The sequence below is a fragment of the Tachysurus fulvidraco genome, chromosome 6 (genome assembly GCF_022655615.1).
Source record: "Tachysurus fulvidraco isolate hzauxx_2018 chromosome 6, HZAU_PFXX_2.0, whole genome shotgun sequence".
Classification (NCBI taxonomy): Eukaryota; Metazoa; Chordata; class Actinopteri; order Siluriformes; family Bagridae; genus Tachysurus; species Tachysurus fulvidraco.
Genome location: NC_062523.1, coordinates 6,506,410 through 6,523,892, shown reverse-complemented (window position 1 = coordinate 6,523,892; position 17,483 = coordinate 6,506,410). Strand labels below are relative to the sequence as shown.

Here is a 17,483-nt window from a genome sequence, read left to right as displayed (position 1 = left end):
TATGTGATTCGACTCAATCAGAACAGGTCGGTTGGCCCACGCCCTCTTTTGATTGCCTTCCAATGGACCATTATCCTGATAGACGTGCAGCAGTAAAAGGAATCAAGCACAATCCCATCCTTATAACCTAGTCGTAATTTTACAGGAACCACGTCTTTAAAAAACAACACATTATTCACTCCACACTAGCTGAACACGTAAAACGACTCTTGCGGCCCAATTAAGAGCTCCGTCTCATATACGGCGCTCCCTATGTAGCCCATAACGTGGAAAGCGCGCGCTCCTAATTAATTCGCTCGCTCCTAAGGGTTTCCACGGGACTGTTAATTTCTTTGATATTCCAGGCAAAGAACCAACAATTTTTTGACGAGGCTCTAAGACATGCTTGACTAGCGAGTCGGCGCGTCGCATTCATCTGCCCGGATGAGGGAGGGCAAGAGGAGGGGGGACACATTAATGGCCTTATGAATATTCATGTCGTCTGCTTAATTAAGTTAATTGTTCTGCAGAAGTGCTCGCACTTCCAAGGACATTTTTTTTCTCCTCCTCTCACTTCACCCTCTCTCTCTCTCTCTCTCTCTCTCTCTCTCTCTCTCTCTCTCTCTCTCTCACTCTCTCACTTTCAAACCCCCCACCTATTTCAGTGCTCTGGAATGGAGACGGCTAATATATTGCGATGCTGGCACAGGCAAAAGCTGTTATTTCTTTTTTCTTTCTTTATTTCCTTCTTTTCTTTCTTTCTTTTTTTTTGAAAAGTGATAGAATATGGATTACAGAACTAGAAGATTACACAAAAGATCCCCACCGTACAACAATAGGCCAAAAAAAACAAAAAAAAATCAATCACGGGTAGTAACGAAGACGCCATTGTCTCCGTCCGTGCCACGTAGACGGATCTCAGGTGGACACCGAGTGGCAATAAGCACGCTGAACAATGAGCCTGATATCACAGAATGGTAATTTGAGTATTTCGATAATGTTAGAGCAGGTGTAGCAAATACAGGGGGATCATTTGGAAAGCGTACGAGTGAATATCGATCACAGATCACTCGCTTATAACTCTTCCTGTATTTATTATAGACTGTGGCAGGGATGTGTTTGTTACTGTTTGTGTATCGTCTCAGAGCCTGAACTAGAAACACACACACACACACACACACACACACACACACACACACACACACACACACACACACACACACACACACACACACACACACACACTGTTGTCACTGCTGTGAAGAGAATGGTCCATTATCCTAATAATATTGAACTCTAATTAATGGGCAGTGCAGAGGGAGATGAGATATTGCACGGACCAGATGGGTTGCAATCAAGAACTGTACATCTATAATATGCAGATTTCTAGCTTTACCTGATAAACTGATAAACTAATAATTGCCTGATTTGTGTAGCTACTTGACGAAATATATACTTGACGCTATATAGCTCCGAAAAGTTCTCTTTTTCGCATGTAAATCGATTGCATGTATCCAATGTTCCAGCATTTCATTTTAAACTCGGCTTAATTCAATTCAATTCAATGTCATTTTATTCGTTTAGCGCTTTTAACTATGGACATCGTCTCAAAGCAGCTTTACAGAACATAAGGAATACAGTACAAAAAGATTAACATTCGACTTCTATTTAAATGTGTTTGTATTTATCCCCAATGAACAAGCCTGAGGTGACTGAGGTGACTGTGGTGAGGAAAAACTGGAAGAGGAAGAAACCTTGAGAGGAACCAGACTCAAAAGTGAACCTCATCCTCATTTGGGTGACACCAGAGGGTGTGATTATAAACTGTTATAAACACCAGAGAGTCTTATTATGAATAATGTCCTTTCTAGTCAGATACAGTCTGACAATTGTGTATTGATTAGGAGGTTGTTGTCCTCAAAGACCAAATGGAGTTGCTATCTTCTCTTTGAATGTCCGGAATCCAGCTGGAGCTTCTACATCTCTAGATGCCTCAGGATCCTCACAGGATCTCACTGAAGGTCCGAAATCTTCATGAAGCAGAACATAACTGGAGGTTAAACAATCTCTGTATGCCTCAGGATGAGTAGAAAAAGAGAAGCGAGTGGAGAGAAATTAGCACAGCTGCTGTCCATAATGTAAACCAGCGCTAGATGATAATGTGCATTTGATCAGATCTCCTGGAGCACAAGGTTATAGGATGTATCATGCGTACGTCTGGATAAACAGATATGTCTTTAGTCTACATTTAAACTATATTCTGTACAATTCACTATGAAGTCAAAGTGCTGTATTTGCTATCGGAGGAATCTCTTGTCTACTGTATAAAATGGCTACTTATATAACATTAAAACAGTCATTAAACAAACAGGCAAAGCACAAATAATCCAGAAATTTCAGAACATTCCAGCAAATCCAACAGAGAAGCCAAAATCCATATACAAGAATGACACGGAGGTTTTGCATGAATGAACGTGTATACAATAGTGATGTGTGGGCCGTCTCATGACCCGCGGGTCGGGTTGGGGCGGGTAAAAAAATTGTCACTTTGCTGCGGGGCTGGCTGGGGCGGGCCAATAATTTCATAAAAGCGGGACCTATAAACTAGCATAACTAGTATACAACCCATAAACAGGAAGTGACAAAAGAAAATGTGTGATATTTTGCATTGATTTACTTCAGGACTAAGCGATTTTTGAGCTTGAGCTACAAAGTGCGGGATTCACAGATTTGAGCCATGACGTGTTGTGACATCATAACGTGTGTCTTTAGAAGAAGAATTTTGTGCTTGCAATATCAACACATCTGCTGAGTCTCACGTTGTTGTTTTTGTTGTTCTTCTGTATTTGACTTATTTATTTATTTTTTGGTGAACAGAGATTGTAGAGTTGCAATGAACATATTGAGTGAAGATGATGTTGAAACGCAGGTAACTACCTGTGACAGAAACACGGAAGTATTTTATTGCATGTAAGCACTGCTGAATAAACGATCACTAATGAAATTAATAATATTTTACTTAAAGCATATTAAAGAAAAAACAAAACGTACATGTTTTTTTTTATATAGCAGAATTTTGTTGCCTATTTTAAAGTAAATAAAAGCGCTTTTATCATCAGTGGTAGACTCAATTCACACACTGTTTTTGTTGTGTGTGTGTGTGTGTGTGTGTGTGTGTGTGTGTGTGTGTGTGTGTGTGTGTGTGTGTGTGTGTGTGTGTGTGTGTGTGTATGAGGTCTTTGTTAGGTCTGTATACAGTATGTCACTGTTAGTTAACCTGAGCAAACCAAAGCGAGTGTCTCTTTTCCTGATGGGATCCATGCAAAAACACACACACACACACACACACACACACACACACACACACACACACACACACACACACACACACACACACACACACACACACACACACACACACACACACACACACACATACACCTGTTCTCTCATACACACCTGTTCTCACATACACAGATACAAGCCTCCTCTGGCATGAGCTGATAGCAACTTAAATTAATGTCTTGTACTGACAGTGTGTGATCTAATGATTAACCACAACTCTCTCCACTTGCTTTGTGTGTGTGTGTGTGTGTGTGTGTGTGTGTGTGTGTGTGTGTGTGTGTGTGTGTGTGTGTGTGTGTGTGTGTGTGTGTGTGTTTCTGAGGTGGAGAAAACAGAGGAAATGGTGTGTTTAAGTAAAATTGATTGCCAGGTGCACCAGGCACCAAAACACTCAAGTGATTGAATGTTTCTCTGTACAAATGAGTATTTATACACATTAATCTCAGTGTCACTCGCCTTCATCCACACAGTTTAGTTACTTTATTAGCTTAAATGATCTAATGTAAGGTAAGCCAACTTGATTGGTATTATAAAATACATCAGTACACAGCACCCAGTGCACACTTTCCACTTCCTTAACCCAGTGTTCAGCAGGTAGGGAGAGCAAATCAGGTTTTATTAAATAAATAAAGACAAAGAACAAATCAACAGAAACATACTGAATGGTGTACTGCCTATTGTACTGAATTACTGAACACACAGACAGATAAACTGACTGACTTACTTTCTGATATGTCTGTCTGACATACTGCCATTCAGAATGACTGACTGACTGATTTACTGTCTGATTTACTGACTGTCTGTCTGACTTACTGCCTGTCAGGCTTACTGACTGACTGACTTACTGTCTGGTTTACTGACTGTCTGTCTTACTTACTGCCTGGTCAGACCTACTGACTGACTTACTTACTGTCTGATTTACTGATTGTCTGTGTGACTTACTGCCTGGTCAGACTTACTGACTGACTGACTTACTGACTGACTTACTGACTGTCTGTCTGACTTACTGCCGTTCAGACCTACTGACTTACTTACTGTCTGATTTACTGATTGTCTGTGTGACTTACTGCCTGGTCAGACTTACTGACTGATTGACTTACTGACTGACTTACTGACTGTCTGTCTGACTTACTGCCGTTCAGACCTACTGACTTACTTACTGTCTGATTTACTGATTGTCTGTGTGACTTACTGCCTGGTCAGACTTACTGACTGACTTACTGACTGATTTACTGACTGTCTGTCTGACTTACTGCCGGTCAGACTTACTGACTGACTTACTGTCTGATTTACTGATTGTCTGTCTGACTTACTGCCTCATCAGACTTACTTACTGACTGACTGATTTACTTACTGCCGGTCAGACTTACTGACTGACTGATTTACTGACTGTCTGTCTGACTTACTGCCGGTCAGACTTACTGACTGACTGACTATCTGACTGATTTACCGACTGTCTGTCTGACTTACTGCCTGATTTACTGACTGACTGACTGACCTACTTTCTGACTTACTGCCTGTCAGACTTACTGACTGACTGACTTACTGACTGATTTACTGACTGTCTGTCTGACTTACTGCCAGTCAGACTTACTGACTGACTGATTTACTGACTGTCTGTCTGACTTACTGCCAGTCAGACTTACTGACTGACTGACTTACTGTCTTAATTACCGACTGTCTGTCTGAATTACTGCCTGATTTACTGACTGACTGACTGACCTACTTTCTGACTTACTGCCTGTCAGACTTACTGACTGACTGACTTACTGACTGATTTACTGACTGTCTGTCTGACTTACTGCCTGATTTACTGACTGACCTACTTTGTGACTTACTGCCTGTCAGACTTACTGACTGACTGACTTACTGTCTGAATTACTGACTGTATGTCTGAATTACTGCCTGATTTAATGACTGTCTGTCTGACTTACTGCCTGTCAGATTTACTGACAAACTGAATTACTGTCTGATTTACTGACTGACTGACTGACTTACTGCCTGTCAGATTTACTGACAAACTGAATTACTGTCTGATTTACAGACTGTCTGTCTGACATACTGTCTGTCAGATTTACGGACTGACTGACTTACTGTCTGTCAGACTTACGGTCTGAATTACCGACTGTCTGTCTGACTTACTGCCTGATTTACTGACTGACTGACTGACCTATTGTCTGATTTACTGTCTGTCTGTCTGTCTGTCTGTCTGACTTACTGTTTAATTTACTGACTGTCTGTTTTACTGACTGTCTGTCTGACTTACTGCCTGATTTACTGACTGACTGACTGACCTATTGTCTGATTTACTGTCTGTCTGTCTGTCTGTCTGTCTAACTTACTGTTTGATTTACTGACTGTCTGATTTACTGACTGTCTGTCTGACTTACTGAATGACTTACATACTGACTGACTGATTTACTAACTGACTTACTGTCTGATTGACTGTGTAACTTACTAACTTACCCACTTACTTTCTGACTGAATTCCTTTTTTTCCCTGTAGGTTCAGCCAATGTTGTTGCGTGCTCTGTCAATGGTGTGAAACATCCTGTAACTGCAGCACTGCACATCATCCTGGGTAAGTGTGTGTGTGTGTGTGTGTGTGTGTGTGTGTGTGTGTGTGTGTGTGTGTGTGTGTGTGTGTGTGTGTGTGTGTGTGTGTGTCTATGTCTTTGTGTCACAGATGCATCACAGATTATATAGTGATCATAACAATATTCCCAATAAATAATAACAGTGGAAAAACACCAAGAAGGAAAGACATCAACCAGAACATCACCACCAATAACAACACCAACACCAGTAACACCAACACTGACAATAATAACACTAACACCAACACCAGTAACACCAACACTGACAATAATAACACCAACACCAGTAACACCAACACTGACAATAATAACACTAACACCAACACCAGTAACACCAACACTGACAATAATAACACCAACACCAGTAACACCAACACTGACAATAATAACACCAACACCAGTAACACCAACACTGACAATAATAACACCAACACCAGTAACACCAACACTGACAATAATAACACTAACACCAACACCAGTAACACCAACACTGACAATAATAACACCAACACCAGTAACACCAACACTGACAATAATAACACCAACACCAGTAACACCAACACTGACAATAATAACACCAACACCAGTAACACCAACACTGACAATAATAACACTAACACCAACACCAGTAACACCAACACTGACAATAATAACACCAACACCAGTAACACCAACACTGACAATAATAACACCAACACCAGTAACACAAACACTGACAATAATAACACCAACACCAGTAACACCAACACTGACAATAATAACACCAACACCAGTAACACCAACACTGACAATAATAACACCAACACCAGTAACACCAACACTGACAATAATAACACCAACACCAGTAACACAAACACTGACAATAATAACACCAACACCAGTAACACCAACACTGACAATAATAACACCAACACCAGTAACACCAACACTGACAATAATAACACCAACACCAGTAACACCAACACTGACAATAATAACACCAACACCAGTAACACAAACACTGACAATAATAACACCAACACCAGTAACACAAACACTGACAATAATAACACCAACACCAGTAACACCAACACTGACAATAATAACACCAACACCAGTAACACAAACACTGACAATAATAACACCAACACCAGTAACACCAACACTGACAATAATAACACCAACACCAGTAACACCAACACTGACAATAATAACACCAACACCAGTAACACAAACACTGACAATAATAACACCAACACCAGTAACACAAACACTGACAATAATAACACCAACACCAGTAACACAAACACTGACAATAATAACACCAACACCAGTAACACCAACACTGACAATAATAACACCAACACCAGTAACACCAACACTGACAATAATAACACCAACACCAGTAACACCAACACTGACAATAATAACACCAACACCAACACCAACACCAGTAACACCAACAAGTGAAGATTCCAACTAGAACACCAACAACAATAACACAAATAATGATAAACCAGCTACTACTACTACAGCTACTACTACTACTAATATTAATAAGGCTCGTCAGTGTCTTTTGGCATCTGTCCCATCATATCCTGGCTCCGTCTGTTCTCTTTGCCTGTATTATTTTCCAGTATCACTAGCTGTAACTCTCTCTCTCTCTCTCTCTCTCTCTCTCTCTCTCTCTCTCTCTCTCTCTCTCTCTCTCTCTCTCTCTCTCTCTCTGTCTCTCTCTCTGTCTCTCTCTCTCTCTCAATATGTTTGGCTGGATGTCTCTCTGGTGTATCCATATGTTTCTTCTCCTGCCTGTATGTGCATGTATGTTTATATGTATACATATACATAAACTGTCCATCTGGTACATCTCTCTCTCTCTCTCTCTCTCTCTAACTCTCTCTCTCCATGTCTGCCTCTCTCTTGCCGTGTTTCAGTCGTTTCTTGTATCACAATAGGAAATCGCCTGCCCCTCTGTGCTGTGCTGTTTAATTAGGGCCAGCAAGCTTGTTTTGGGAGTGATTTAGGGGTGTGTGTGTGTGTGTGTGTGTGTGTGTGTGCATGTGTGTGTTGTCCTGTCTAGTCCTGGTGTGTGTTCTTTCTCTCCAGCACCAGAGATGCTTTTTAACAGGTCCCATGAAAGAGGAAAAGATCCCGGGAGAGGACGGTGCACTCGTCTGTCCTTCTCTTCCTCTCTCCATTGTACATGATCGTGCTTTTGGGCTTTTTGGCCAGGCTGATTGTTGGCTGTTTGAGAATGAGGACTCTTTTAGCGCATGTGTGTGTGTTTGTGAGTTTGTCCTTGTGTGTCAGGTGTTTTTTGCGACGTTTGCACCGATGCGTCTGGTCCATTGTGTTGCCTGTGCAATCTCTCTTGGGCTTACTATGACAGACAAGCGGATTTGGCTTGTGTCAGGGGATTACACACACACACACACACACACACACACACACACACACACACACACACACACACACACACACACACACACACACACACAGCTGGGCTTGCATCTCAGAAAAGCATGCTAATAGCAAAAGCTTGAGCTGTAGCTTCATGATAGAATTAAGTCCCTTTATCCGAATGAGAATTGGATTTTTATTTATTTGTTTGTTTGTTTGTTTGTTTGTTTGTTTGTTTCTTTCTTTATTTATTTATTTATTTTTGTTTTGTTCAGGTCAGCATAAGTGGAAAAAAAAGTAATACCCACCAAATTTAGACGGTATCATGCTGTAGGGGTGGTTTTATATTCAAGGCAAGTACAAAAAGGTGACCAGATTTTGCACAACTGAGTCTGTGTTTAGAACGATAAGTAAAACAGCATCGAAGAGAAATGAAATTTGAGTCAAGCACATGGTCGTAGAAGGCACTTTGGAGGTGGACCAGAGTAGGCACATTCTGGTGAGAGAGAGAGACCATCAACATACGTATATAGCTTCATAGCTATACATTTAAATTCTTCAAGCTGCTTTAAGAGCGATTCAAATTAAATGAATGAAATGATTTGAATTGAGAAGATCAAAAGTGCACAAACGTCTTCTTATAAATGTGTGAATCTGTACTGGAGTCTCTCAATCTGGGAATAAAACGAAGTTCACATTTCTATGTAATGGTTGGTTCTTGACTTAAGTGTTATACAGATTTGAATCAACGCACCAGCCTTGACATTATAACCACTGACAGGTGACGTAAAAGCCGTCAAAGATTCAAGGAATCGCTCGTGTCAGTTTTGTCACGTGCACAATGTTCACACGTTTGTTCTGTCTGTCCATTTAGCCGATCGGTGTCGGAATTGTGTTTTGTTTAGGTGGAAATTGTCTTCGCAGCCTTATAGTGTAGCTTCTTCTCGTTCTTCTGCTATGCTGCAGGTGTAGATGCAGGTGTTGGAAAATTATTCATTCATTCGTTCATTCATTTTCTACCGCTTATCCGAACTTCTCGGGTCACGGGGAGCCTGTGCCTATCTCAGGCGTCATCGGGCATCGAGGCAGGATACACCCTGGACGGAGTGCCAACCCATCGCAGGGCACACACACACACTCTCATTCACTCACACACACACACTACGGACAATTTTTCCAGAGATGCCAATCAACCTACCATGCATGTCTTTGGACCGGGGAGGAAACCGGAGTACCCGGAGGAAACCCCTGAGGCACAGGGAGAACATGCAAACTCCACACACACAAGGCAGAGGCGGGAATCGACCCCCAACCCTGGAGGTGTGAGTGAACGTGCTAACCACTAAACCACCGTGCCCCCCTTGTTGGAAAATTAGGCAGGTGTAATTATCTGAACGACTCTGACAAGGGTTAAATTGTGTTGTCTGGGTCAGAGCTTCTTTATAAAGCTGCCAAGTGTCAGACCAGTCAATGCCATGCTGATCCCTGGTTTGAGGATCATGACCGAGAGTTCATGGTGTTGACTTGGCCTCCAAATTAGGTCTGATCCATGGAGGCCTCACCTCACAACTTAAAGGACCTCTCTTTTGTATGAACTGCTGCTAACGTCTTGTTATCAGAAACCACAGCAGACCTTCACACTTCTTACGGAGTCCTTGCTTAGATGATTCAGAGCTGTTCTGGCGGCACACAGGGAACCTACACGATATTAAGCGAGTGGTTTGAACGTTCTGGCTAACTGTTGTGTGTATCATATGGCTTCACCAATTCAAAACGTTGCTCATTAGACAACGATCTAAGTCGATATGATACAAACTGATTCATTAATCAGAAATTCAGTGTTATATATTTGATATCGTTGTATTTGTGATACAGTAATGATTTGACATTACATGCTACAATGCGAAACATTACCATGTGATTTTGATTAGACTTAGTAGCTTTCGATCGACATGTGACCAACACACAATCTGATTCTGATCAAATTCATTCATGCATTCATTTTCTACCGCTTTTATCCGAACTTCTCGGGTCACGGGGAGCCTGTGCCTATCTCAGGCATCATCGGGCATCGAGGCAGGATACACCCTGGATGGAGTGCCAACCCATCGCAGGGCACACACACACACACTCTCATTGACTCACACACACACACTATGGACAATTTTCCAGAGATGTCAATCAACCTACCATGCATGTCTATGGACCGAGGAGATCAAATTATTACTGATAATCTGTGAACAATAATGATGATGATGATGATGATGATGATGATGATGATTATGATGATGATCTGAAGGACTATTTAAAGTATCAGAGTAAATCACCTTGCAGTAATAATTACATATACAATTTTTTTTATACTCTGCTTCTCCAATAGCTTATTTCCTATCAATTATAATGTATATAAAATTTGATTTATTTTTATTATATATAGTTTTTTGTTGCCAATGTGGATTTCTGGATTTCCCTGTTAAGCTCATGCATCGATTATTACAGCAGTTATACTATATAACCGAGACATTTCATTGTAGATGAGTCTCAGTATTTAATTATGATATCAGTATTGATTCAAATATGAATAAAAACACGTTGCCTCAACCTTGTTTATTCTTCTTCAGCTCTCCGGACATTTCTCAGACCTGCTTGGCTGAGGAGTGAGATGATTAACCCTCTGTTAATGTACTGACCCTCTGATTGTTAGAGAGCATATCCCATTATTAACTCTTCTGTCTGAAGATGTGGGCCATATGGTGGTGTAACTCATCGCGGTTGACCAGAGGGAGGTGGGATACGATAAGGAGCGGCTGCGGCATGTTCTTTTGTTAGCACTAATTGAGATTGGCACACACTCGCTGGATTTTCCGCTAGTCTTGGTATTTCAGGAGAAGCGTTCATGACACACTAGCACGATCGTATAGAGTCGAGAAGAAAGAAGCCGGTATATAAAGCTGTCATACTCATCACATGGATTCCAGGAACCACAAAAGAAGAAGGTCTTAAAATGTCTCAAAGGCATGAAGGAAAGCTAAACAAGAAACATGCACAACACCTGACAGTAACGGGGGGCGTCATGCTCGCTCACGGGGGCTGATGGAGGGCTTGTTCGTTTCTAATTAAGCAATATTTACGCATGTGAATAAGGCCAACTGCCAGGATTCGGGGAGAGCTACTGAATAATTCATGAGCAGGGAGACAGGAAGGAGGAACAGAAAAGGGTCAGGCATGGCCAAGGCCGAAGGGATTGGGACATCGTCGCCAAAGGGCTGAGGCAGGAAATGGGCCGGTGGATCACTATCAACGACACACACACACACACACACACACACACACACACACACACATGCTGGCATGCCCTGAATCAGCTCGGGTATTGACACTTGATGGACAACTTGTCAGTTTTACTGTTAGAATTTGAAATGCTCTCAGTTCCTTTCTTCTCTGGGTTTTAAATGTTGCCACACACATATCGAAGCCATCTAGGATGCCCCGGAGGCCGTCTTTGATTCATTCGCTTGGAGCAGATTCCAGCACGGGCATTATTTATGAAGGAGCTGGTTTTGATCTCTGCTTTCTGTTGTATTAGTCTTGTAATGCATCACAGATTCCGACTCTCTGAGCCTGTCGATTTGGTTCCCCTGTGCTTTTGATTCTGTTTCGGTCCTCTCACCATCTCTGTCCTGCCTCTGGTTTATGGGAGGTAAGACTTTGGGGACAGAGTGATGCCAAGCTGCTATGAGGCACAAAGTGATTTTGTGCGTGTGTGTGTGTGTGTGTGTGTAGGTCACAGACAGCCAGTCGACATGTGCAGCTTGAGCTCGATGGGTGTGCTCCTGCAGTTCGGCTTCTGTGTGATGGTGGGTTTTGGTGGTCAAGCTCTGACTGTGGCGGAGAGACTGAACTGGATCCCGCCCACACAGAGACATGAACTGGCTCTCGTCACTGCACTCGCTCAGCTCAGGTACACTATATTTCTCTCTTTAATTCAGCACAATTGTCATTTCTTTCTGGAGGAGAAGGACTGCCTTCTATATTCCTCAGTCCTCTGTATCCATGTAGCCACACTAGCCCACTGTTACTGTACATACACACCATCTACTCCTCTCTCTGCTCCTAGCTTCCTGGTGTCAGTAGATATGCAGAAGACAGCTTTAGTAACATCCCCCATGGCACAAAACTAAACTGGGAGAACTCAGAGTTATAAAGATGGACATATCACTGCACTGTATCACCTTTCTATTTTTATTTACCTCTTTTACTTTGTATTTCAAATTTCTTTCTCTCTCTTTTTCACCTTTTTCGCCTTCTCTCTATCTCTTTCTCTCCTTCTTTCTCTCCTTCCTCTCCTTCTTTCTCTCTCTGTCTCTCTCTCTGTCTCTTCTTCTTTCTCTCTCTGTCTCTCTCTCTGTCTCTCTCTTCTTCTTTCTCTCTCTGTCTCTCTCTCTCTCTTTCTCTCTCTCTCTCCTTCTCTCTCTCTCTCTCTCTCTCTCTCTCTTTCTCTCTCTCTCCTTCTTTCTCTCTCTGATGATAACGATGATGACTATAAAGACCTGAGGACTGCGAGTTGTCCTTTATACCCAGCAGCAGTGGAGAATCAGATCACACCCAGTGAGTATTGCCTCATTTCTTCTTTTATATCTACTCTTCTACTTTTAATCAGTTATTGGCTCAAGCTAGCATCCAGTGGACACACAGATGATACACACACACACACACACACACACACACACACACACACACACACACACACACACACACACACACACACACACACACACCATTTGCACACAGTGAGTATCGATGCCTTGTGTTAACACAGGAGTGAGCTGGAGGAGGACCTAAGTGACGTTGGTGAGTGCTGATAATTAAGAAGATTACAGTCATTTTGTTCTACCTTGTATTTCTCTGAGTTCTTTCTTTTTCTCTATTTTCTTTCTAAGTAGAAGATGCTGACTGGCAGGTCCGAAGGGGTCTCTATCTCAGCTTGACCATCACATCCATCCCCTGCTTGTGCTCTGTGGCTCCTAAAGGCCTTGCACCGTTCACCAGGTTTTGGGCTTCAAACACACAGCACACTACATACTACATGTCTGTCTTACAGTTTAACTCGCATCTCTGGGCTTAATAAAGCTCCATGGCTTTATTGGCCAGATGTGGAAAAAAAGTTCGGTTTAGAAACAGAGGCACTCATGCAGTGTTGTAATGTAACGGAGTACAAATACTAAGTACAAATACTTAAGTAGAAATGTCACGTATCTGTACTTTACTTCGCTATTTAAATTTATGTCAACTTTCACTTTTACTCCACTACATTTCCTAGATAAAATGTAAACTTTTACTCCGCTATTTTCCACTAAGCATCTTCGTTACTCGTTACTACAAAATAAAATCAGAAGAAATGTGTGTGACTGCAATAAGGGAGGTTTGGCGAGTCACTGCTCCTAGATTACATTACGCACGTCCGTGCGCGCTACGGAGAAGCTCAGGTACGCGCAGCGTGCACGCGCGGTCAGAGCTGTTTATCTATAACGTTAATCGGCGGAAAGCCGCAAAGACGGCAACCAAAAGTAGTGAAATGTCACTATTCTTATTACCAGAGTTGTAGCACAAACAAAATATTAATGCAAACAATCCATTCAATACTAAATAAAAATAACATTTATTGATTTGGTCTTTGTGAATATTTGTTTATTAATGACTGCATTCAGTGGACACACAGTTTGTAAAGAATGCACACATACATGAACTGATCTGATCCAAGACTGGCATCATTACATCATCATTACATATATATATATATATATATATATATATATATATATATATATATATATATATATATATATAAACATTAAACTAAGCTTCATGACTTCAATTTATACCAACAGAGTGACTTTATAATGTGACTGAATGCTCTGACTCTGGGTCAGTGGGTCTGTAGCTCAGTAGGCTAACAGTCTCTGTTTGTTTGTTTGTTTGTATAAGTGGTTGAATGTGAGTGTGTGTGTGTGTGTGTGTGTGTGTGGGGGAAGGGTGTTCATGCATGTTACAAATAGACCTGTACACAACACTACCTGAAAAAGCCTATTAATCCCTGAAGATCTGAGGTTGGACCTGGGCTTTGGCTCAGACATCTTAGGCTAAAGCAGGCTAATCTTTCCATAAAAGGTCTGATTAAAGGAAGTGATGTAAAAAGCTTAAAACTGGAGCAGATGTCCACAAGCTCATCTGCCCTGAAAAAAAAACCTTGCAGAGAGGGGACTCGGGTCCCAACTATATATTGAGACGTTATTGTAATCCTTAGCCATACAGTATACCTGAACACACAGATATTTCACTTAATGTCAGAGTGTAAATGTTGTAGTTTTAGCTCCGAGGGTCTGCAGAGTTCCAGTACAGATCATTTGTCATTATTGACAAGGAAAATGGAGTAGTTTAGATAAACGGCAACTATATAAGCGTCACATATATCTAATGAAGGACTTATACGTGTTTATGAAAAAGAGGTGCGGTGATAACCCTGAGATTAACCCTGTTTTGTGTTTCAGGCTGAACAACAACAGCATGGCGCTTACTGCTGTAGCAAACACTTCCAGGTCAGAGTTCATCAAGCACCTGAAACGCTACAGCAGCTCTAATAATCCGGTGAGCTCACTGGCACGTGACGGTGCTGTTCGACCCAGCTTCGCTCGCTGGAATTCCTGCCCATGCTAATGGCATTAGCAATCCTCGTGGCTTAAACAGAATTAGCACGCTGGGTTGGCGTAAAATACGTTTCAGGCTAAGGAGTGATTAGCCTGTTTTAGACTCTTTCCGTTTTTTTCCTGTCCATTCCAGCCTGTTGCGGTGTGTTAACCTACATTCTATAAATATTCTGTAACGAAGGAAAGTGTATGATGAGTGTAGGATGAGTGAGACGGTGTTTTGGTTGATTTTAAATGGCAGTTCATTTCAAATGAACAACTAATCACAGTGTTTGCAAATTCAAGTTCACACAGGAACTACTTCATTGGTTCATGGTGCACTACTGCCTTTAACTTCAGGATTATAGCATTCATTCATTCATTCATTCATCCGAACTTCTCGGGTCACGGGGAGCCTGTGCCTATCTCAGGCGTCATCGGGAAATCGAGGCAGGATACACCCTAGACGGAGTGCCAACCCATCGCAGGGCACACACACACTCTCATTCGCTCACACACTCACACACTACATACAATTTTCCAGAGATGCCAATCAACCTACCATGCATGCCTTTGGACCGGGGGAGGAAACCGGAGTACCCGGAGGAAACTCCCAAGGCACGGGGAGAACATGCAAACTCCACACACACAAGGCGGAGGCGGGAATCGAACCCCCAACCCTGGAGGTGTGAGACGTACGTGCTAACCACTAAGCCACCGTGCCCCCAGGATTATAGCATCAGGTCCGAAATAAAAAAAAATAACCTACATAAGTTACAATGCCGCTAACAGCATAAGAAATATTTTTAGTTTGTGTGCAATATATTCACGTTTCAAATATGTAACAACAAGCTGTCCAGGTTACGTGAAACCGTTATGGATTAGGCATCTGAGCGGTAATCCAGCTCTGATATGAGATAACAGTCGTGTTTATTAACGTTTCAGTAATTAGCATTAGCTCGAGAGAAGATTTTTGGAAGGTTATGGCCATCACACCCATATTCGCATCTTCTCCAAAATTGGTGCCACAGATTTGGAAGCACACGACTGTTTAGATTTTAATATCCTCATGTGCTGTAACATTTGAGTTTCCCTATACTGGATCTAAAAAGCTTCATGAAGACATGGTGTGGAGGTTAAGGTTAGAGTGGAAAATCTTGAATGTCCTGCACAGAGCCCTTACACGAACTCAACCCCAATGAACACCTCTGGGATGAATTGGAACACAGACCGAACCCCCAGAGCTCCTCACCATCTCAACATCAGTGTCTGATCTCACCGATGCTCTTGTAGCTGAATGATCACAAATCCCCACAGTGACACACTAACATCTAGCAGAAAGCTTTCATAGATGAAAAAGTAGAGCAGCATAGAGGGAGTACATCTGGTGATGGTCTGGTGTCTACAAACATTTGGCCATATAGATGGTCTCGGAGAACAACACATTAGTTACCGTTCATCTCTGTTCTGTTAAACAATGTGAACTTGAATCTGTCCTAACATCCCATTGGTGCAGTGCTTCCACTAAACATAGTTTAATAGTTCGTTAATTACTGTTTATTAGGTTAAATAGACAAAAATACAACATTGCAGGGTGGTATTTGATATTTTGCTCCACTAAAATGTAATGTCAATCAATCAATTCAATCAATCAATTTGGCTCCTTCGATGGGTAGGGGGGTGTCCCATCCCTATGCGTTGAGCCAACCAGATGAACTAGTTGTTTCCAGCACTGACGGTCTTGTGCCAGCTGCTCTGCATCCTCTATAGCAACTCTACGTTGTTGAAGGTCACCTGCACGTTTTGTAAAGAATGTAATGTAAAGAATAATATACGTAGACACCTGGGTTAACATTTCATTAGCAGTGTAAAAAAATCCAGCGTAGTCTTCAAACAGTCAATTGAAGATCATTCATTCGTTCATTCATTTTCTACCACTTATCTGAACTTCTCGGGTCACTGGGAGCGTCATCTCAGGGGGCATCTCATCGGGCATCGAGGCAGGATACACCTTGGACGGAGTGCCAACCCATCGCAGGGCACACACACACTCTCATTCATTCACACACTCACACACTCACACACTAGGAACAATTTTCCAGAGATGCCAATCAACCTACCATGCATGTCTTTGGACCGGGGAGGAAACCGGAGTACCCGGAGGAAACCCTTGAGGCACGTGATGAACATGCAAACTCCACACACACAAGGCGGAGGCGGGAATCAAACCCCCAACCCTGGAGGTGTGAGGCGAACGTGCTCACCACTAAGCCACCGTGCCCCCCTCAATTGAAGATCCTGCCATGTAATTTAATTTTGTTTTCACCAAAGGTTAAATCTACAAATAGATGCGTCCTGGTCGTGTGTTTGCATTATTCTGCAGAAAGACACTGGTATAAATGATCTAATTAGGTCTGAATTGGTGAAACGCTGCTTACACTACCACACAAAAACAAACACTAATAAAGCTCTCTTGAGTGGGTCATTAGAGTCGTACAGGA

General features: G+C 42.0%; 1 protein-coding gene across 4 annotated transcripts in view; it reads left to right on the top strand.

Annotated features, from left to right (window-relative positions):
* Window positions 1–17,483, top strand: part of cerkl (ceramide kinase-like) — an 85,292-nt gene that overhangs the window by 64,972 nt on the left and 2,837 nt on the right. For 2 of the 4 annotated variants that reach the window (XM_047814772.1, XM_047814770.1), the window contains exons 6-11: window positions 5,830–5,904; window positions 12,083–12,260; window positions 12,848–12,907; window positions 13,119–13,150; window positions 13,240–13,348; window positions 14,848–14,944. In XM_047814772.1, coding sequence (XP_047670728.1) covers window positions 5,830–5,904; window positions 12,083–12,260; window positions 12,848–12,907; window positions 13,119–13,150; window positions 13,240–13,348; window positions 14,848–14,944 — 551 coding nt within the window. The remainder of the gene's footprint in view (window positions 1–5,829; window positions 5,905–12,082; window positions 12,261–12,847; window positions 12,908–13,118; window positions 13,151–13,239; window positions 13,349–14,847; window positions 14,945–17,483) is intronic. The other 2 variants (XM_047814773.1, XM_047814771.1) reach the window with 1 other exon arrangement.